At 51.7% G+C, this 22,029-nt stretch overlaps 1 protein-coding gene, 1 long non-coding RNA gene and 1 pseudogene across 2 annotated transcripts; 1 reads left to right on the top strand and 2 right to left on the bottom strand.

Annotated features, from left to right (window-relative positions):
- LOC147349945 (ankyrin repeat domain-containing protein 26-like) overlaps positions 1–22,029 on the bottom strand; it is a 510,210-nt pseudogene that overhangs the window by 28,316 nt on the left and 459,865 nt on the right.
- Positions 116–5,054, top strand: LOC147349966 (uncharacterized). Its single transcript, XR_015150620.1, has 3 exons — positions 116–246; positions 2,109–2,175; positions 2,889–5,054. It is a non-coding gene; the product is annotated as an uncharacterized LOC147349966 (long non-coding RNA).
- On the bottom strand, positions 6,372–20,135 carry LOC147349965 (uncharacterized). The gene is made up of 10 exons (XM_086365446.1): positions 19,940–20,135; positions 18,856–19,016; positions 17,011–17,147; positions 16,546–16,735; positions 15,935–16,089; positions 13,932–14,163; positions 8,954–9,034; positions 8,175–8,326; positions 7,157–7,329; positions 6,372–6,787 (listed from the first exon to the last, which is right to left on the bottom strand). Exons 1-10 carry the CDS (start codon positions 20,133–20,135, stop codon positions 6,411–6,413), a joined length of 1,854 nt encoding a protein of 617 aa, XP_086221572.1. The 3' UTR covers positions 6,372–6,410.

Genomic DNA, 22,029 nt, shown 5'->3' with positions numbered 1-22,029 from the left:
TGTCTGGACTTGTACAGGACTTTTGATCCTTTAGAGAATTACAGTTGTTGCACCATCAATGCTTGCCAGAGGTGGCAGGAAGGCGGCCCTGAAAGTTTGAGTCCAGACATGTCCAGTGTTTTAGGATATATCAGATGAGTAAGAGTGCATTTACCCTTCACTACGTCTCCACAGAAAGTTGCTTTGGGTTTGGAAGTACACACACACGCCCTGCCGCCGAGACAGGTCAAGAGCTGGAAACCACAGGTAAGGGAGATGGAGAAAGACGGAGAGAGAGACAGCAAGAGGACACGCAAGCTTCCCAACCCCTGGCCTCCACACCCTCCCCCCTCCACTCTGGGTATCCACCCGGCCCCAAGTCGACCCAACCCCACACTGACACACTCACACACATGCTCACACACTCACCCTCTGGCCTGGGGATGGGGGCTGGGTCTCCCCTTAGGTAGCCAGGCTGAAGGGGACCTTTGAGACCTCGGCTTCGAGGAAGTCTTGGGGTCCCCACGGGTGACTGCCAGCCCCAGGGCACCGCGTCCAGCCGGGGCCTGGCCCAAGGCTGATGCCCCCTCCCTTGGGGAATCTGCTTCTTGTGTGTGGCCTCCCTCTGAGGTGCCTCTCGGGCTGTGCCAGTGTGTCTGTCTCGGATCCGATGCCATCCTCTCTCCCCTGTCTGTCTTCCGTTTGCTGTTTCTCTGTCACTCGCTCTGCGTCTCCCTCTCTCTGTCTCTGCCTCCCTGTGTGTGTGTGTGTGTGCGCGTGCGTGCACGTGTATGTCTGTCTGTCTGTATCTCCTTCTCGCTGTCTTGGAGTCTGTCTCTGAACCTTCGTCTCTTTCTGCCTCTGTCTCTCCTGACACCCGGCGCCCATCCGTTCCTCTGGCCCCGGCCTCTCACAGGTGCTATGGCTCTGGCTGATGAGCTTGCACCGGCCGGCTGTCTCCTGTCTGTGTGTCTGTCCGTGTGCCTGCCTGTCGCTCATCTGCTCTCTCAGGAAGGTCGAGTGCTTGGCGGGCTTTGTGGGGGCAAGGGGGGCCTCGGTAGGGCGAAGGGGCAGGGCTGAGGAGTACCGGTGGACTGTGCCTCCGTGGCTCCCGGTGGGTTTGGGCACCGGGCAGATAATGGGCAGGATGGGTGCTCAGGGCCCTGGCTGTGCTGCGCCTAGGCCTGCAGGAGGTTCAGAGGCCCACGGGCTGCAGGGGGTGGGCGGCGGGGCTGGAAGCCAGACACCTCCAGGCCACGTGGCCCTGATCAGTGATCGGGATGGGGGGAGGCCCGGCTCACAGAGTGCGGCTGGGCCTGGAGAGGCCCAGGGTGGGAGGGCGCCAAGACCTCCAAGCCCCTCAGCCCACCCGCCCAGGCCCCGCACGCATGCACGCCCGGCCTGCCGCTGGGGGTCCCGGAAGCCCTCTGGGCCGCTGGACCTGGCCAGGCCTTTGCTGGCCATGGGGTGGTGGTGTTGGGCGGGGGGAGGGTGGCGGTGTTCGGGGGTGTGGCGGCATTGGCCGCCAGGGTCTGGTCACAGGTTGTTCGGCTCAAGTACAGCGTGCGCCCCGTGGAGAGGTGCGGCCGGCTGGCCCGACCTGCAGGTCAGAGCGAAAGGGAGGTGCAGCACAGGGCTCTTAGGGTGCCCCGCAGGAGCCGCCTCCTTCTACGGCCATACCACCCTGAACGCGACTGATCTCATCTGATCTCGAGGTTTCACATTTGATGGTGGTCTTGTCATCTCGTACCTCTTCTCGTAAAGCTGGCAGCTAAGGGAATGAGATAAGTGTAAAATTGAATAACAATAGACTGTGTGGAATCTGTGAATCCGTAGGTCTAAGGAGAGGCTGGCAGCTGCTGACATGGAGTATATGTCCCCATGACAGCGTTTATGTCATCAAATGTGCCATTGACCACCCTCCCCCCATCCCGGGTGGCAGGGACCCCCACGTGGCAGCCCCCAGTCTTGCTCTCTCCAGCTCATCCACCTTCTAGAAGTTTCCCCAGACCTTCAGTAGGAGTGGGCACTGCTGCGGGTGTGCGTTGTGTGTCCTCGTGCCCTGTGTGACATTGCACGACTAACCACACTCTGTGTTTGCACCCTTCCTCCTACGCTCATGGGACCAGGCAGCCTGGCCGGAACGAAGAGGCTGGATTCTGCTACAGTCAGGACTTGCTCCTGATGAGCTTCAGGGTGAGTACAGGCTGGCCTGGTCCCGCAGGGGCACAGAGCCCACGCCCTGGGGAGTGGAGGGTCAGCGGGTCTCTGGAGCTTGGCCTGGGAGAGCCCTCAGCAGCAGACAACGTGACCTTGGCACCCTGCTGCCGCCGGACTGGTCAGAGCATGGCCGACGCCCCTCGAGAAGGGGTGCATAGGTGTCCTTCCCACAGCAGCAGTGCTGCCGGCCACGCCCTGCGTGCACGTTCTCAGAGGGAACAGGGCCCAGAGTATCAGGGTTCAGGAGGCTGCCCTGCCCTGGGCCTCTCTGTGCAGAGGCCAGTGTTTCACATGGAGGTGCACCGGCATCTGGGACTCGGCTGCTGCTGAGTGGCCACCCTCCTTTGCAGGTGCTGCTCTGGGTGGTCCTCTGGTGGGTCCGGCCCTGGGGACCAGCCCTGCTTGAGTGGCTCTGAGGGCAGGAGGCTGTCTGCTCTGTCCTGTTCACATCTCAGCTAGAAAGCTGGATTGGGCTTTTGAGTTTTTTTTTACCAGGAGCTTTTAGCTATATGTCAGAATAAAGTCAACTACAGAGTTCTCTCCTTGATCTGCTTGGTCCTCCATGTTTCTCTGAATTCTCAAAGCAGCTGAAGCCCTGAATGGGGTGGGGGGTGGGGCTATCAGGAGGGGCAGGGACTCCGGCACCAGCTGCCCACCCAGAACTGACTTGTCTGTGTGTTTGTTTCCAGTTTACCTGCACTAATTCTCCAGATGATTATACAGCATCCAGTACACAACAAAGACTACATTTTGAACTCGATGGAATCTTTACTCTGTTAATACTTGTTACATGGACCCGAAGATATTACAGGGTTTTTAATTAGTGAAAAATTCATGAATACCATAGAGAAAATATTTTAGAATTTAATGTTTCTGATATTTATGTAAAGTTATGACTTCATTTATATTATTACTTACTTTTCTTATATATTCAGGCTATAAATATCCTTTCAGATCAGTTCATGTTCTGATACCTGATTTTAGTCTTTCAAATGAATGTACTGTAGTGCTTGTCTGTATAAATCCTATGAACAAATATAGGGCTTTTGTAAATGATGCATTTATTGTAATTATTGCTTAATTTTTAAATGTTAAACCATGAGAGAAGGGGTTTCCCTGCAATTGTAAAATCATCATGACACGGTGTGCATTATCCTTCCAGAATGTAACCAAGCTCTCCAACAATCACTCTGAAATAAGCAAACTTAATTTCAACCAATTGTTGTTGGATGTTAACAACTGGCCTAAACTGTACTTTTTCTAGCAAGAAATGCTTTTTGTCTGCAGCGTGAAGTGATTTAAAAGTACTGGGTGTTAAATGTGAGCTTCTAATGAAATTTGGGCTGAAAGGATGACTAGAAGACTATGAAAATCTCTCCCATAACCTAGTCTCTGTGGACCTGGATCCCTGCTCTCTGGTGAGACTCTTCAGGGACCAATCGTGATGCCCTGCACCCACTGCAGAGCCATCGAGCTGGACAGTGAAGGTGCCACTTCCCAGACAGACAGTGTAGTGCAGCTCTGACAAAGGCCTTATTTTTATGTAAATCATCTTTTTGCCTCTGTTTGTAAACATGTTTAAAGAATGGACCTAGGTGTACATTTTTAGATTGTGAGGACATAGGCATTCTGGATTGTATAAGTAGCAAATGTAATTTTTACTTTTTCAGCAGCACATTAAAAAAGCCAGCAAGAGATGCGTTCAGGTCATGGTGTGATATTATGCAGCTGGTATCTTGGTAGACAAAGACAGCATGTCTCTTTACATGTGGGTTCTGCCTTTAATTTACTTGTACAATTCATTGTTATCGTTCTATTTTCCTATTAATCTTTTGTGAACTTCCCGAATATGTGACAAAGTATGTACAGTCTACTTTTGAACTATTTTTGTCACAGTATTATTTATTGCTTTCTTTCAATAAAGTACTGAAGCAAAATTTCCCAGGGCGAATAAAGAGTGCTGAGGGTAAGCTGTACTCTCACTGAGAACAGACCAGAGCTGGTAATGGGAGCCTGGGTCATCACACGGACATTCTGTTAAGAGAAACAGATGGATACAATGGAAGGGCCAGAAGGTGGAAGCATAGGTGTCCCCAGAGGACAACCGACGGTGTGTTCATGCCCTTGGCTCCAGAGACAAGAGGCTCCATCACTTCAGCATCTGTGGGAACAGGGCCCCTCTGCTGCTGAGGTGCGGGCAGTGGGCTGAGAGTGGGAAAAAAGTTCAGGTGTCGTGGCTTGCTGTCGGTCCCAGGGCGGGGTGGCCGAGGGCAACCCTGACGTGGATCTGAATGATGCACTAGGGAGTGTGCATGTGCACACTTGTGTGTGGGAGCTTTTCATGTTATTTTAGTCAACAGTCTTTATTATTCATATATCCATAGAAACAAGAATGTAACAAAGGGAGGTGGGAGAGAGATTCAAGAGGGACAGGACATATGTACACCTATGGTAATTCATGTTGATGTATGGCAGAAATCAACCGATATTGCACAAAATTATCCTTAAATTAAAAAGAAGATAGCAAGCTGGTCAGGAAAGTATGAAAAACATATTTCTCATAGAGATTTATCCTCAATTCCATGTACATCTGGGAGCAGGCTGCCCACCATCATCAGACCTTTCCCTCAGCATCAGACCCTGGTCCAGCATCAGACTCTAGTCCAGCATCAGACCCTAGTCCAGCATCAGACCCCAGTCCACTATCATGGCCCTAGTCCAGCATCAGGCCCTCCCCCACTCTCAGACCCTCCCCCCACTTCTGACCCTTCCCAGTTTCAGGCCCCCCACCTCCAGTATGAGGTGTGGCAGCCCTACTTGTCTGATGCTCCTGAGCACACTCAGGCAGCCCCAGAGCAGCAGGACAATAGCTCTGGCAGGAGGTGCATCTTTAGGAATCACCTGCGGAGCAGGAGCAGCTGGGGTTTGTTTCAGGTCAAGGAGAGACAAAGAAGAGGCACTTGTTCAGGAGGCGGTGGAGGCTGTGGGCACGTTCCCCAGCTCTGCTTCCTCCCCGTGGGGGCTTTGCTCTCCTGCTCTCTCACAGGCCCCAGGGCAGTGTCCTTCCAGATTCACGGCCTCCTTGATATCTCAAGCCCAAGTCCTGAGTTGCATCCCAGTCTGGCATGGCAGAGGGCTGGGAACACCCAAGCTCAAGGCCTGAAAAGATCACAGGGGGAGAGCTGGGCCCTAGCGGGTGGCAGAGCAGGGGATGAGGGTGGCCGCCCACAGAGGGCCCCAGAGCAGCACTGGAAGGAGAGCAGTGATGCCTTAGCTCACACGGGGATGCTGCCTGGCCTGGCACTGAGATGTTACTGCCAGCAGCTCTGGGGATGCAGGAAGCCTGGTGAGTGGACACCACGCCACCCAGGCCATGTGGTGGGCACTGCTGACCATGGCCTCGGTTTTCACTCTGGTTCCAACTGTCCCTCAAAGGGCTGATGGGCTCCTCGTCCGAATGGCACAGATATTTTCTTTAGGTGGGTGAACGCATCCCTTGTTTCTCTCGGCGCTGTTGTCGCTCATCATGTGTTTTCCTCTTTACAACCTGTGCTTGCTGCTCTTCCAGTTTAACTTAGGAGCAGCCCTTATTTTCTGCAATTCTAGTTGTCAGCATCCACTGGGGGTTTCCAGGTGGTTCTAGGGGTAAAGATCCTGCCTGCCAATGCAATAGATAACGAGAGATGTGGGTTTGATCCCTGGGTCGAGAAGACGCCCTGGAGGAGGGCATGGCAACCCACTCCAGTCTTCTTGCCTGGAGAATCCCATGGACAGAGGAGCTAGTGGGCTACAGTCCCTGGGGTCACAGAGTCAGACAAGACTGGAGCAGGTTAGCACACACCCAGGTTTTAGTTCAGTCGCTCAGTGGTGTCTGACTCTTGCCACTCTGTGGACTACAGCACTCCAGGCTTTCCTGTCCATCACTATCTCCTGGAGTTTGCTCCAACTCATGTCCATTGAATCATCATGCCATAGAGCCATTTCATTCCTATTTCATCCAAGAGAGAGGTGGCTGGGGCTCGGCAAAGTGCCTGGTCCCACTGGGTGTGAACCTGCCCTCACCTCTCCCTAACCACGTGACTGTCATTGTGTTCTCCTCTGTAAATCGGGAGGGGGCAGCACCTGCTTGGTAAGGGGCACACACAGCATCTGGTATATAATCAATGCACCATCCATCTCAGCATTGTATTTATTAATAATAGGGATAGCATTTAATAATCTGCTCTTTTTTCTCTCTTGTCATTTAACTGTGTTCCAGACCGCATCTGCTTTACTTTCCCCTGAAAATCCCACACCCAGCACAAACAAGACTCAACAAATTTGTGGCTGAAGAGGCAGGAACATACGCTGTCCTCAAGGAGAGGAAGCTGAGTGAGATGGGGGCCTGATGATAACCCTGTGTGATGAGGGGACCCCAGGAGGACCTGCATGGCTGTGGGATGGGGTGGGGGTGATGGGCAGAACCCCCGGATGAGCTCCTGGGAATGGGGAAGGTGGCAGGAAAGAGGGCGGGCTGTTCTTTGGATGTCCACAGATTGTACCTCACCCATCACTGATGAGCACTTAGGCCGTTTCCAAACACGTGTCACTGTTAGGATGAAACAATCACTTTCTAGCTCCTACTCAATTTCATAGAATATGTTTCTAGCATTGGAATACAATCATCTGCTTTATTCATTCCATGCTCCATTCATCCACCCATCCAGCCAGCCATCTGTTCATCCAACCACCACTCACTAATCAATCCATCCATCCACTCAATTCATCCATCCATCCACCCATCCACTCATTAACTCATCCGATCATCTCAGACCCATTGAGAAGATAGATGCCTCCTCTGCTCCTGCTCCGAGGAGGACCCCCAGCGTGAGTGACAGGAGCCTCATGGGGACGACAGGGGAGACACAGAAGGGACATGCCTGCAGGCCTTCCTCTCTCTGAACGGTGAAGCACCCACCTCGTCCTAACTCCTCCTTGCCGGGGTGTTCAGGCTGGCCCTTTTCCTTCTTGCAAAACAAGCGGCTGATGGAGGACTTGATGCCCTTCTTCTTTGGGGCTTTGTGCAGCGAGTCCTGCCTGCTGGTGCTGCTGCTGGGGTTGTTCCTGGGGCTGTCCTGAGAGCCTGTTGAGCTTTGGGGAGAGAAAACAACCTTTAACTGGCACCCTCGTGCAAACACACACCCCTCCACAAGAGCTACTGATAGAAATGGGCACCCAGCAACCCCCGCACTTCAACCTCACAGCTGAAGGAGTCTCCTTCACCAACCACACTCCACACAAGCAATGCAGGCTCCCGGCCTCAGACAACCACGCCAGGAAGCTGAGATTCTCTGCCTTGAGCTCTCCCCCAAGGAGGGCTTGACTCCATGCCAGCTGGTGCAGAGGGCGCTCCGACCCTCCCTCAGGGTCGCTGCTCAGAAAGGACGACGCTCCAGGAGAAGGCGAGCTCCCTTGCTCTGGGCAGGTCCCCCGCCCCCCCGCCTCCCACAGGGTGACCATCCCTGGCTGTGGCAGGAGAGTGATGGTCACCGTGCAGCGCTGCTGGTCAGGTGACCACACGTGCCCTCCATTGAGTGCTGCCTGACTCAGGACGGGAGCTCAGCAGGTTGTGGTCTGAATGAGGACAGTGTCAGTCACAGGAGGGGACAGGGTCTCCTGAGAGGAGACCCCTGTGGAAAAGGGAGGGACCCTCAAGGGCAAACCTGAGAGGCACGGGACCGTCACCATCAGGATCGTGCCCCAGGCTGGGCAGACCTCTACCAAGAGCAGGAAGAAAGCTCCCACAGGAGTCAATCTGTAGAGATGAACGTTTTCTAAAATCACTGAGGTCACTGAGCTCTGTTTCCCCAGCACCTGAAGTTCACCACTAAACACAGGCACTGAACCCTGTATTCCTTTAAAATCATCCTTGCAACTCTTTCAAGACAAGAGGCACAGGGCTCCTGAAACTGATGACGTGCACACAGGCCGCTTACTTGTGGGCGTCCCTGAGGTCCTCATGGGTGGCTGTGTGCAGTGCCCCCGTGTGCAGGCGGCCCAGCCGAAGGGACCGCGGCCAGGCGAGGGTCGAGGTTTCACATTTGATGGCGGTCTTGTCATCTCCTACCTCTTCCCGTAAAGCTGGCAGCTGAGGGAGTGAAGTAAGTGTCAAACTGGCTAACAATAGACTGTTTTGAAAATAGTAATCACACAGGCTTTACATTATAACCAGAAACTTATTTGAAAATCTATTAGCTATGCTTTCCCCCAAGTACAAAAAAAAACCCTTGTTCTAGCTTAATGCCATCTTAAAGGAGTGTCTTGTTCAAAAGAAGCAGGGCTATGGGGCAGTGAGAGCATCTGACTGAGTGCAGAGACCCCAGAAGGCAGCATCCCTGCAGCCGGCCTCCGCCCTCCCTGGAATCTAGCGACCAGATGGCCCCACCGGGCAGGACAGCAGAGTGACGCTGGCACAGTGAACCCTGCATGGCATGAACTGCCCTGACTGTGCTCATCGCCAGATGCTGCTCAGAAGCACCACAGCTGGAGTACAAAACCTCTCAGCAAAGCCGTCCAGACCTTTCTGTTTGAAGGAGAAGAAGACACAGCTTGTGCCACCACCCAAGATCATTTGTAGTGATGATGCAGGTTACTGGAACCCATGACAACAAGAGAAACACAGAAAAGGTACCTAACCCCTCCATGCGAACACCATGTGCCTGGATCGTATTTCTCGGTAACATACAGACTCGGGGCTACCCACTGAAGTACTTACACACAGTTCGAGTGTCATTTGCTCACAGTGGTTTCCATAAGGCACCCCCAGGTCTTCACTAAGAGATGATCTTATATCACCCTAGAGCGGTGGGAGGTTCAAAAGGGAGGAGATATATGGGTACCTATGGCTGATTCATGTTGAGGTTTGACAGAAAAGAAAATTCTGTAAAGCAATTATCTTTCAATTAAAAATTAAACTAATTAAAAAAAAAAAAAAAAAAAGATGATCTCTCTTGGACTCCCGGCATTTCCGCTGGTCCTGGGTGTGAGGAAAGGAAAGACAGTGTGGGAACAGATTAACCCCTCAAGGTCCAGACAGCTCTCACTGATCATCTGGGTGTGTGGTTAAGCCAGGGGAGGTTTTAGGAGACATGCATGGTATGTATTTTTATAAACAATGAGTGCATTGTTTCAACCAACTGACCTGTGCCTTTTTACTGGGATTCTGTAAAGAATATTGATCCTGTGCAGTGACAACAAAGTGAGTTAGTGTAAAATACAGCTGAACTCATTTAACAGCAGCTGGATAAACTGGGCAGCCTCCCCTGAGCTCTAACAAGAACCCTCAGACAACAGAAGGCTACAAAGGCTAGAAATTATCCACATGGAACTGAACAGGGATCGATCTCAAATTCAAGTTAAAATAAGCATTTATAAAAATCAGAAAACAGCAACGAACAGAGCAGGCAAGTGACACACCTGGCTTGAATATGGACTCAGTGGAGACAAACACCTGCCTCAGAGTCAGGGCTCAGGCCAGCCCCTTCCCTTGGGCCTCCTCCTGAGGAAGGCCTCTGTGTCCGCAGCCTGGCTGCCCTCCCCCAGGATGGGAGCTGCCCCACTGGTGCCATATGTGGCTAGGATGGGCAGTGCCATGCCCTCACTGAACAGAAGGGCAAAGCAGGCCACAGAGCGGGCGAGCGGCACACCCAGGTCACCAACCCCAGGGGAGTGGCGCTGCTCTGCTGTGTCCAGCAGAAGGGCTCCTGGGCACTGAGCTGCCTGAACTGCAGCGTGGCTGCCCCAGTCCTGCAGAAAGGCCCAGGAGTGCTCAGTCAGCGGGCTGGGAGCAGGAGAGGGACAAGGAAGGCCAGCCCTTAGGGCACTGGATTCCAATAACGGGCCTCATCCAGGTGACCTGAGGGGAGAGGCAGAGGACTCCCTCCTGATGCTCCCTCCATCAGGGATGCCGTGATGGACACGAGAGCCTCTGGAGGAAAGCGGGCTGGACAGCACCACGGTTAAGTGTCCAGGCTCTGATCAGACCAGTCCACACCACACTGCTGGGTGTGAGAGCCTGGGCAGGGTGCCTGGCCTCGCTAAGCCTCAGTGTCTATGTCTGCTGAATGAGGATAGCAGTAGCCTGGACCTCACCTGGGGATGAGATGACAGACTCGGAAAGCATGTGCCCGGCACATAGAGTCTCCTGCACACTGCTACCCACCATCATTAAATTGGCTTCCCTCAAATCTAACATCTATGACTGATTCAGTCATTTCTTTTCTTTTTTTTTTTTTCAGTTTTTTTTTTTTCCAGTCATTTCTTATATGAAAACACTAAGCAGAAATTCCATGGTGGTCCAGAGGTTAAGACTTGGCACTTTCATTGCCGGGACACTGGTCTGATCCCTGGGTGAGGAACTAAGATCCCATAAGCTGTGCAGCATGGCCAAAAAAATAAGTAAAGAAAATTTTAAAAATAATAAATAATACTATGTCTATTATAAAAAAGCATGAGATGATCAGAAGGCAAACAAGTAGGAGAAAGGCAAACTGTTACAATTGTCCCAATGAATGACCAATTTCCAACAGAACCATCAGCACATTTTAAGTGGTGGGTGAGTTTCATTACTTCCATTAAAACATCAATTATTCACCAGGACATAACCACACACTGTTAATTCATGTTAAATGATAAGGACTCTTCAATACTTCACAGAGAAACAAAGGCCTGCTAAATTACTAAATAGTTTACCTTTCGACGCTGCTTCCTTAAATCACTAGGCTGATAGATGCATGCAAAGAAATGAAAATAAACCAGATTTATTGCGACTTTGAAGCTAAAATTTCAAGAATCCGTATAGGCAAATACAGTAAAGCAAAAATGATGGCAAACATGTAAGTGACATGAAGATTTAGAGAACATGTGACTGGAAACAGAACATTTTTTTGACCACAGAAGTTAAATAAGCTATTCAAGATTTACTAGAGAAACACTATAAATTATTACTCAGGAAGATACCATTCTATTACAACATCATGATTTATTAAAGCACAGCATTCTGTACAACAAAGGGCCTTAACAGTTGTCTATTTTCAGCCAAATTTCTCTATATGTTAGTTTCTCTTAATAAAAAACATGTTATACTTTAAATTAGTAATTTAACTAATGAATAAGTTACCATAATACCTAGTTTAACACTGAACAAATCTAACCACCTATTGGACATTAGTGTAAAATCCTGACATAGAATTTGATTTAAAACTTCTCAAAATAAATTCATTAAAGCAAGTTCCCTGTGAAAATATGTAAGAATGAAAGCTAGCATAATAGCAGGTGCAGTCTTTACATTTTATTAACCATAGAAGATACTTTTATAACGAGTCTAATAGAGACATTAACTGTGCAAAAGCTGATGAGATTTACAGTCTTAAATACAAGCACCAACACAGAAAGGATATTGTGTCAGTTCAGTTCAGTTCAGTCGTTCAGTCGTGTCTGACTCTTTGTGACCCCATGAATCGCAGCACACCAGGCCCCCCTGTCCATCACCAACTCCTGGAGTTCGACCAAACTCACGTCCATCGAATCAGTGATGCCTCCAGCCATCTCATCCTCTGTCGTCCCCTTCTCCTCCTGCCCCCAATTCCTCCAAGCCTGAGAGTCTTTTCCAATGAGTCAACTCTTCACTTGAGGTGGCCAAAGTGCTGGAGTTTCAGCTTTAGCATCAGTCCTTCCATGAACACCCAGGACTGATCTTCTTTAGAATGGACTAGTTGCATCTCCTTGCAGTCCTAGGGACTCACTCTCAAGAGGCTTCTCCAATACCACAGCTCAAAAGCATCAATTCTTTGGTGCTCAGCTTTCTTCACAGTCTAACTTTCATATCCATACATGACAACTGGAAAAACCATAGCCTTGACTAGATGGACCTTTGTTGGAAAAGTAATATCTCTGCTTTTTAATACGCTATCTAGGTTGGTCATAACTTTCCTTCCAAGGAGTAAGCGTCTTTTAATTTCATGGCCGCAGTCACCATCTGCAGTGATTTTGGAGCCCCAAAAAATAAAGTCTGACACTGTTTCCCCATTTATTTCCCATGAAGTGATGGGACCGGATACCATGATCTTAGTTTTCTGAATGGTGAGCTTTAAGCCAACTTCTTCACTCTCATCTTTCACTTTCATCAAGAGGCTTTCTAGTTCGTCTTCACTTGCTGCCATAAGGGTGATGCCATCTGCATATCTAAAAGTCTATTAATTCTACACTTAAGAGGATCATTTCTTTATGTAAGCACAATCTTATTTATGAATTACACATGATATGTAGTTTAGGATCCATCTACATTATGTTTATAACTTCGTGCTGCTGCTGCTAAGTCGCTTCAGTCGTGTCTGACTCTGTGGGACCCCATGGACTGCAGCCTACCAGGTTCCTCCGTCCATGGGATTTTCCAGATAAGAGTACTGGAGTGGGTTGCCATTGCCTTCTCCTGTAACTGCATAGTGATAAACCAATTCAAATTACTGCTATGGGGGAAAAACTCCATTTAATGAGCACAAACCCGACTAAGGGGACACACACTGGACCACAGCATGGCTATGACCAGAGCAAGTGGGGGTACGGGGGAGGGGAGATGGATGGGTAAACTACAGCCTCGGGGGCTGGGGAGGGGGGTCTGGATTGATGACGACTAAGAAGACAACAGGATGAGAGAGGAAATCAAAACCAATGATGAAAGCAGACACACTGTCAGATAACTCCAACAGCGAGGAAAACATACAGAACTGTTCTTTTACAAACATTCGGAAAGAAATCAAGCATGAAACCACAGAGAAATCATCAAATAATTTTAAATATCAACTAATTAGCCAATGATGCAAATTATAAAAACAGTGTGTCAAAAGACCACAAAATGGACTAGTTAGCACTTCACAGGCTGCTAAAATGATTCACGGTTAATTTAATTATAAGCTGACTAACAATGCAGCTAACATGAAATGGATGGTAACAGAAAAAAGAGATAATACAAGTCCAGTTACAAAGCAGAGTGTTGTATACATGATTTCACGGGGTAAATAGCAATGCACTCACAAAACCTAAGCTAAACACACAAGAAAGCTGGAACATGTGCTTTAGAGCTGCACACTCTGTCACCAAAAGCCCTAGGTCATCATCCCAGTTTTAGACTTGGAAAAGTGAGGCAGCCCGATGTCTTCCCTGGGGCCCTGGGGCCCTGGGGCCCTGGGCTTTTAACCTGGTTTCACATGCAGAGCTGGCCTGAGTGCGTGGCCAGGTCCATCAGCAAGCAGACCAGTGTAGATTCTTGGTTTTGTTCCCACCACATGCCATGCACCCTGCAGCCAGGCATCCCCAATGGAAAATGTGCTGCACGGCTTTCCCACACCATGAGAGCTGCCTATGGTTACTTTCACGAAGCTGTCTGCTCCCTGAGAACAGAAACTTCCCTGCAGCTGCTGTGCCCAGTACAGGCCAGGCCCAATGTTACAGAGGCAGGCTCTGGCTGAGTTCATGATGACGTGCTAAGTAGTGGTCCAAATATCCAGACTAATTTGTCACTGTGCCATTGTGGAATGATTACAGACTAGGCAGTTTAAAAACTTTTAGACCTCTGAGCGTAGCAAATGTACCTGATTTTCTTCTGGGTAAAAAGAGAAAAACCAAAAAACAAACAAAGAAAAAAAAAAACCAGTGTCCTGGGGGAAGGATGCGGCAGGGAGGAGGCAGACACATACCAGAGTCATGATGCCCAGCCGGTGTCCCTCCTGGGCTGGGCTGTGCTGCCTCCTTCGGGGCTTGGAGTGCCCACTGTGGGGCGGGCAGGAGCCGGCATGCGAGGAGGCGGGAAGCAGGTTGAGGCAGCTCACTGATTTAAAACGACGGAGGCTGCCTAAGCTCCCCCTGCCCTCCCTGCTCTCAGTCTCCTCGGCCTGCTGCTCCGTGTTCTCCTTCTCTTCTTCGATCAACCTAAAATAGAATAAACCCCGTCACCTGCCTTTGTCAGCAGAGGAATGTGTCTGGACAACAAATTTGGGCTAGCATTCTGTGTCATGATAAGCAAATTCCAGAAACAGTTGCTCAATTAACATCTCAGCCAAAAGGTTCTACTTTTCCTCTTTTGAATATTCTCAAACTTAGAATAACTTAGTGTTGAGTCTTACAAACTGTCCTTGATCATTCACACTTGATTTCACTTATTTACTCTAACATTCTGAAGGGGCCCTGGTGGCGACTCTCTCCCTGTGAGGAGATACCTCAAGCTGACAACTTTTACCTCCCCTGCTCTCAGGGCAGAAATGCACGTCAGTGTCTCAAGTCTTTTCTACTGGGAATCGGGAACTCTGTACAATCAAAACACCGATTCAAGAACAAGCTGGAGTTTCTAAACACAAGTCTCCAGACCAGATGAAGTGCTGAGTTGATCTTTTTTTTTTTTTTAAAGGTTGTATATGTACAAACGCATCACTCAATGAAGTTCTCCACCAGCTTTGTGTGAGTTTCTGGATTCATGTCAATGTGCTGCATTAACCTAGAATTCAGTTTCTGCTCTTCTCCCCTAATGTGTGGTGGATGATTTTATATGGCAGTTTAAATACACGATTATGCAAATAAAGTTATTTTCAAATTAAAATACAAGATTCTTACAGGAAGTAAACTCTCCAGCTTCACTTCTACTTTCACATCTTGAAAGTTTTCCACTGTTGATAACAAGTTGATGGACAGAATTTACCATTTACATCAAGTCAACTTGTCCCATAAGGAAAAATCACTTTTACCTGACAACTTGCTGTAAAAATAAAAATATTAATATATAACCGTTCCATACTTCCTGCACGGATGCAGAAAGACCATCTTTCTGAGCTCATCTGTACACAGCCCACAAAGCTGTCTGTCTTGGCATCAAATGGGCAGGTGGCACCACCTGCTTTTGCTGGTTGTCCCGTTCATCCCCTGCCTTTCCCCTGGCCCCCGTGCTCGGCCGACAGGAATGGGCACCTCGGCCTGGGCTGACGTGATGAGAACAGCCTGAGCAGCAGCTCTGCCTGGTCCTGTGCAGGGTCACCAGCCTGCAGCCACTCTGAACGTGGACTTGGGACATGTGCATAGCTGTGCGGGTGTGGCACCAGGCAGGCCTCAGGGCCCCCAGCCACCTAGCTGCACCCAGAACCAAGGCCCCCTGCTCACCACGAGGAAGGCCTTTGGATTCTATCCCATTTTGTAAATTGTTATAACTGCCAAGACGGTGTCTAAAGAAAACATCTTAAATATACTGATGAGATGAGAAAAACTCAAACACATGTCCTTGGACCACTGTCTTACAACAAGCCAATCTTCACACTGCATTAAGTTAAAAAGGAAAATGCAGATCTGAGTGGGAATTTGCCAACCCCAAAACCCCAGCTTTCACCAGGTGGCTTTTCACCAGAAGGTGGGGGGCTCCGAGGGACACAGGAGGGTGCACGGGCCACAGGGGACACCTCCTCGGCACCTCACTCCCCTTGGGGCTCAGAGCTGAGGGGGCATACCCCACCACGCCCCCCCACAGAGTGCTGACACCACACCGTGGACAGAACACCCCAGCTGACAGAGCTCTATAATCAAGGGCAATCTCAAGACTGAAAATTCTTGAAGCAGACCTGAGGTAGGTTTCTTACCATGAAACACTCAGACGTCCCTAGAAGAAGACAGCTCCTCAGAGAAACCGAGTTTCTGGGGAGCTGAGTTCGGGATCACCCACCGGATCTCTTCGTTGATGGCGTCCAGCTGCTCCTGCAGCATCGCACTCAGAGTCTTGGCATCGGCCTGCCTGCTGGGCGACAGCTGAGTGGCCGAGCTGAAGAGGGTGACCCTGTCGCCCTCCCCATCAGACACGCCCTCGTTACTCTCAAATGCCTAGGCCATGTCGGCCAGCACGCTGGCTTGCTGTGCACGCTCCCAGTCCTGCTCCTTCAGGGTCTGCACCTGGGCATGAGAGGACCACATCTCATCTGTGACATTCAGGGCAGCTCAAGTCTATCAGGAACTGAACCCAATTTTATATGGAAGCCCTGACTGTGGATAAATGGGCCATGCTCATGAGACACTGCCATCTCTTAAGCGGGCAGGACTCAAGAAACAGGCAGGGGGAAAATCCAGTTCCTAGATGGCCTGGTGACACTCAGGTCTCAGCGTGGACGGCAGGCAATACTATGAGGTTATTCACAAGGGTGGGCTGATGGAGTCAGAGACAGAAGCCGAAAATTACAAAAATACATCCATGCCTCCATCAACCAGGCTGGAGGAAAATAAGAAAAAAGAACCCTTCAGCTCGGTAGCCGCTGGGTCCCTATCAGCGGTCATCACTGGTACCAGTTCACCGAAGTGTGCCGTCCTCACAGGCTCCCAGCCCTCCGTTTCCCAGGCTGGTTTGAACACCCACAGAGAGGAGTGAGCAGGGGCAGCCAGGAGACGGGAGGGCCAGCCCCCCCGCAGTTCTCCTCTTGGGACACAGGCCCTCGGGCTGTTCTGGGCGACAGACCCTCGCACCACAAGGACGGCTCTGTCATCAGAGACACACGGGAGAGTGCCCGCAGGGCCCCGTGCCGCCCTCCCGCTCTCAAACCTCACACCCTTCTCTCTGCAAACCTCCTCCTTGCCCCACTGTCACCCAGGTCCTGCCTTCTTTCCCAGACATGACCTCAAAGGAACTGAGGGGCAGCCTCGAAGTGCTGGCTTGCTGGCTCCCTGTCCCCTGTGGCCAGTGCCCTCGTCTCCTGTCTTCGTCACGACCCTGCCCCAGGGCTGGACTACCCTCTTCGCTGGCTCCAGACCCACCTGCCATCGTTCCTGCTCCGCTCCAGCGAAACAGCTGCGTATGGGTTCACCCCCATCAGCCCGGTCAGCACATCCTCTCCCTTCTCTCGCCTTCCAATTGCACAAGGGGAACCAGCAGATTCCTCCTCCAGGGCTCCCTGCAGCACCCACTGTGGGTCTCTGAAAGCTCCCTGGGAGCAGCCTCTATGATTCCCCTCCCCGCCAGGTCTCCAAGTCTCTGCCAGCAGGTGGTGTGCCCTGCCCTGCAGAGCACCTCCCTGGGGGCTCCAGGAACCCATGCTACCAAGCCCCCTCCCCTCCTTGCCATCCCCCACGCCCTCCCCCCTGCCCCGCAGCATGTCTCTCCCTGGGCTCCAGGCCCTGCCCTCCCTGCGGTTATTCCTCAGTCCCTTGCACCCCTTCTCAACCTTGGAATGCAGGGTGCCCCACAGCCCTACCCTTGCACCCCATCTCTCTCCGCCGGCACCCGCCTGGTGACTTTACCATGTTCGTGCCTTTAAATGCCATCTGTATGCCCACGACCCCAAGTCCACCCTGAGCTGAATCAGTCCTCTCCCGGATGCAGGCTGGAACACTCAGCTGTTCTCCTGACACGTCCCCGGGACACCCCATGGGCTCGTCCACCTCAACAGGGCTGAGGCCCGGGTCTTAGCTCCCCACCCTGGCAGCCCTGCTCACCTCAGGAAACAGGCTCTGGCCTCGAGTTGCTCAGGCCTGAGCCCAGGCTCCTCCCTGATGTGGCCCACTCTCTCCCTTGTCCCTGCTGGTTGACATGACCCTTTTTCTATCTCCGAGTGGCTACTTCTCTTCCTGCCTCCAGGTCTCTGGTCCAAGGTCACCCTCCTGGTGTCACCTCGCTGGCCACCCTGTTCACACACGATCGTCCTCTTCTTGGACAACTCAGGCACTCTGGTCTCCTTTCTCTGCTCAGTACTGTTCAACAGGCTGTGCGGGTTTAAAAAGGGGTCCACAAATTCTTCCATCCTCCTCCCTTCAAGAGGCAGAAGGGGCAACTCCTGCTCAGCCCCTGAGTGAGGCAGGACTTTGCATCTCACTCTCACAAACAGAAGTGAAGGTGTGCGGCCTCTAGACCAGGGTGCAAAAGGCCCCGGGCTAAACCCCGCGCTCTCACTCTCAGTGGGTGTTCTGAGGAAAGCCAGGCCATGGGAAAGCCACACGGCAGGGACCTGGGCCTGTCCCCAGCAGCCAGGTGAGTCTGAAAGCCTGACATTCAGCCCTGGGGGGCCTTCCCATGTCCGTGCCCTTAGGAGGCCCTGAACCAGGCCCGCCTGCTACAATGCACAGGCACTGTGGACTGTGAGCTGCTCCCTGGGAAGTCACTAAGCTTTGCAATGATTCATTACGTAGCAGTGGATAAAGAACACACACAGTTTTTAATTCACTGCTGGAGTCCTACTTCTGACCATGTCTGGCCCAAACTAACTGCTCACTGAATATGGAAGCTCAAAACACAGACATGTATGAAAAAATACATGTCATGAATGAGGTGAAAATATAAAGGCACTTAAACTTCCAATGAGAATTCTTCTCACTATAAGCTGATGGATACGTGTATCCATTTACTAGTAGAACAATTACAAAACTGTGCTAATTAGTACCATGCTGGGCCTCACAGTAGGCCACAAGTTATCCAAATTGGTTATTTTAAGGGAAAAAAAAAAGCATGCCTTCAAAGTAAACTCTTAGCCAGAAAAAGGAAAATGGGAAGACGTAAAGCTATCTATCAGCGCTTTGCTCCAAACCCACCTCAGGACCACAGTGTGAGGGGGCAGGTGCCTCACAAGACGCCCACCAGGGATGGGAAGGGGGCGGTGGGGTCCTTGCCTCGGATGGCTCGTCGTGCAGAGCTGCCAGCCGGCCTTTCTGGGGGTAACGCAGTACTGCCCCATTGCCCAAGGAGTCTGCCGGCCGGCCAGCCACAGGGGACCTGAGGTCTGGGCTGCTGCCCAAGTGGGGTCGGCTAAAACACACGGGGAAGAAGAGCGCTGTGAGAAGAAAAGAGAGCTCACTATGTCAGTCGAGCCAAAGCCTGTCCATTTGGAAGATTGGCAATTTCACAGCAAAAGGGCCCCCGGGAGGGCACTGCCTTCCTGGCTCCAATAGCAACAGGCCGCCTGCTGCTCTGCAGACACTCAGGGCTCATCCCCAGCAGCTGGAAAACTCCCGTATGTGGGGAAGGCAGTGCTGACGCGAGGGTGTGGAGCTGATTAGGACAGGATCTGCTGTCTGGGGTTGGGGCGTCCAGGGTCCCCCTGGAGCCCACTCTCAGGTCCCAGGGCAGGGCCTGCACCTGCTCTGCTTCCCCTTGGCACCCCACCTCCCCTTCCGCCCGCCCCTGCTCTGACCTCCCTCTCCCACGTGAAGTCCGTGGATCACAAACACAGGTCTGCCTGGAACACTGTCTGCACCGCTCTCAGTGTTTTTAAAGGCGCATCAGACAACCCGCAGCAGAAAGGCGTCCGAACCACAGCTCGGAGCTGAGCACCATTGGTGTCTCCCATTAAACCAGAGGTGAGCGTGTCACCAGACTCTGGGCTGAACAAGGCCCAGCACAGATGCTCAGGGCCTGAGCACTAAGGACTGGGCCTGCAGGTGCCAGGAGCTCACTCAGTAGGGGCCTGCTGAGAGGCAGGGCAGCCCCGCCTTGACTGTGAGCCGCCTGCACTGCAGGACCACCCAGCTCTGCTCAGTCTTGTCTCTGGGAAGAGGGTGGTGCCTTCACGTGCAGGAGTCCCTAAACCCGGGAGACAGGGCCCTCCTCCGAGGACAGGACACCCCATAAGTCTGCAGAGTGGCCAGGGCCAACCACCAGCTCAGCCTGCTCGGGGTCACATGCTGCTCTGCTCGACAGTTTTGCAAACACTGTGCTGCACAAGAGATGGAAGTCTGGAATCCCCCCGAGCCACACCTGTCTTCCCTTCCATCTCTCCTCCCTCCTGACAGAACTGCTCCCTTCTCTGCTCCACTTCCATCCAAGGGTCTGGGGCTAGAGCACACTTGGGAACTGGGTGTGGGGGGTACGACACAGTCCCACTGTGGACTGCAGACCCTCGAGGGTCCTCTGAGGGCCACAGAGGCCTCCGGGTTGGATCGCCCCCCAACATCGGCTCCCAGTCCCCTTGCAGGGTGCAGCCTCCATCTCTCTCCCCCTCCTCACCCGAAGCTCTTTCCTCTGGGAGAAGGTCTCAGAGACAAGGTGACCAATTCCTCTGGGAGGTCCCACCAAATACGCTGTGCCTGCCCTGCCTTTGAGCCAATTTTCAGTCCCCACTTCCTCCCTCCTGAGCCAGCATAGTGCCCCCCACCCAGCCCACACTGCCTGCAAGCTCCACTCCGAGGCCCCACCTGTGCTGCTAAGTCACTGCTGTGACCCCTCCAGAGCTGCCTCCTGGAGACACCCCCCCCCTCGTACCAGCCACTGTGGCCCACTGTCTTCAGAGCACAGCGACCCCTCCTGCCCTATGGCTGCTTCCACTTCTCATCTCTCACTCTCACTGACACACACGGGACTGGTGACCAGGCCCCAGACATCTCCATCTGAACCCCCCAATTGTGCTAGGCCTCGGGTCCTGGCACCAGAGCCCTCCTCATTACCCAAAAAACCCCAAGAGCAGGAGGCCATGCCCACCCCTTCCTCCACTGTCTACGCAGTCCTCCTCACACTCACCTCATCCACCCCGGGAGCAGGGGTTCCCCACCTCTGACACACCAGCCCCTCACCCTGGAGGAGCTCTGCCACCAAGTCTGGCCATGTCCCCTCCCGTTCTGCAGGGCACGTGCTCTCCTTGAACTCCATCCGCCATGGTTTCGGACACAGTTTCTGGCTCTGCCTTTGTCTCAAATGACATCTCCTTTTCTCTAGAAGAAGGCTGGGAGGGGGCCCTGGACTGCGAGGATCCCCTAAGCACACAAACACAGAAATATGCGTATGGACTCCAAACTGTCTCCTAAGTCAGGATTCAAGCAGTAGTCGATTTCCTACAGATGAATGAATGTCACCAGTTAAGCACTTAATGACCTTTGCTAAAGTTTCTCTCTCACTTGTGACCATTTTCTGTGAAGAAGCCAAAGAAACATTTAAATACTTAATAAGAATTACGGCCCCTATAACAATGAGTAAGAAAAAATCAGGATGCTCAGTAATCTGCTCTCCTCATTCACAAGCCAGGTGATTCCTCCCACCGCAGTCAACGGCAAGTCATGTCTCAGTCTCCACTCACATAAAAAAGACTACAGGTCATTAACCTTCTGCAACTCTTCCGAAACATCAGTGTCACAGTCTGTCAGGCCCCTCAAATGAATACACCCAAATATCAGCTGGTCGGCCCCCTACTTCCAAACCTCTGCCTGTGGTTTTGAGTGTTGTCAATACTGTGACTACCACTCCATGGTACCAAGTTTGACCCTAAGGAACGATGCTTGTCTCTTCCCTCTCACTGGCCACGAAGCTACAGTCTCCTTGAGGTGCGACCATGAGCAACACCCAATCATACTGTCCACACACCAGACAGGCCCTTGTTACACTCGACAGCGCTGAGGGGAGCTGCCTGGGGGAGCAGCCTACCTGTGGTGGAAGGGAGCCCCTCGCAGTCTCGTCTGGTCCACTTTGGCTCTCAGGGTTTCCAGGTTTAGAATCAGCTGGTCCTATGAAACAGCAAATGACACAGCCTGCACCGCTTGCTTTCCGGATGTAAAATGACTCACACCAAAATGTGCAGAACAGGTTACTGTAGTAGGTATCAACTCCCAACATTTTAATTCTGAGAAAATGTTCTCTAAGAGTCCTTAGCAAATAGAAACACTCAGAACAATATTAACCCTTATAAACCATAATGAAGAGGAAGTTCCATCTCAGGTGTAGAAAATGTTTCTCTGAAGGAAACATGGCAAGCCATTAACAATGATTAAGTCGGCAGAGAGAAGCTGGACTTGGGGCGGGGGTTTGGGTCAGGGGGACACGACTCCCTCTATTGCCCTCACTGCTTTAAACTGTCTCCA

Source organism: Bos grunniens, chromosome 21 (assembly GCF_055505025.1).
Source record: "Bos grunniens cultivar Pamir isolate PY7600 chromosome 21, Bosgru_T2T1.0, whole genome shotgun sequence".
NCBI lineage: Eukaryota > Metazoa > Chordata > Mammalia > Artiodactyla > Bovidae > Bos > Bos grunniens.
Note: the sequence above shows the minus strand (reverse complement) of the source record. Positions and strands in the feature narration are given on the sequence as shown.

Excerpts from the sequence above, each read along its gene's own strand:
- LOC147349965 (XM_086365446.1), bottom strand. The coding sequence starts at position 20,135 with ATGTTGGGGGGCGATCCAACCCGGAGGCCTCTGTGGCCCTCAGAGGAC. Across the intron at positions 16,090-16,545 it reads CGGCACACTTCGGTGAACTG|GCATTTGAGAGTAACGAGGG; the intron begins GTACCAGTGATG and ends GACATGGCCTAG. Across the intron at positions 6,788-7,156 it reads CAAGGAGGAGTTAGGACGAG|TGACACGTGTTTGGAAACGG; the intron begins GTGGGTGCTTCA and ends TCATCCTAACAG.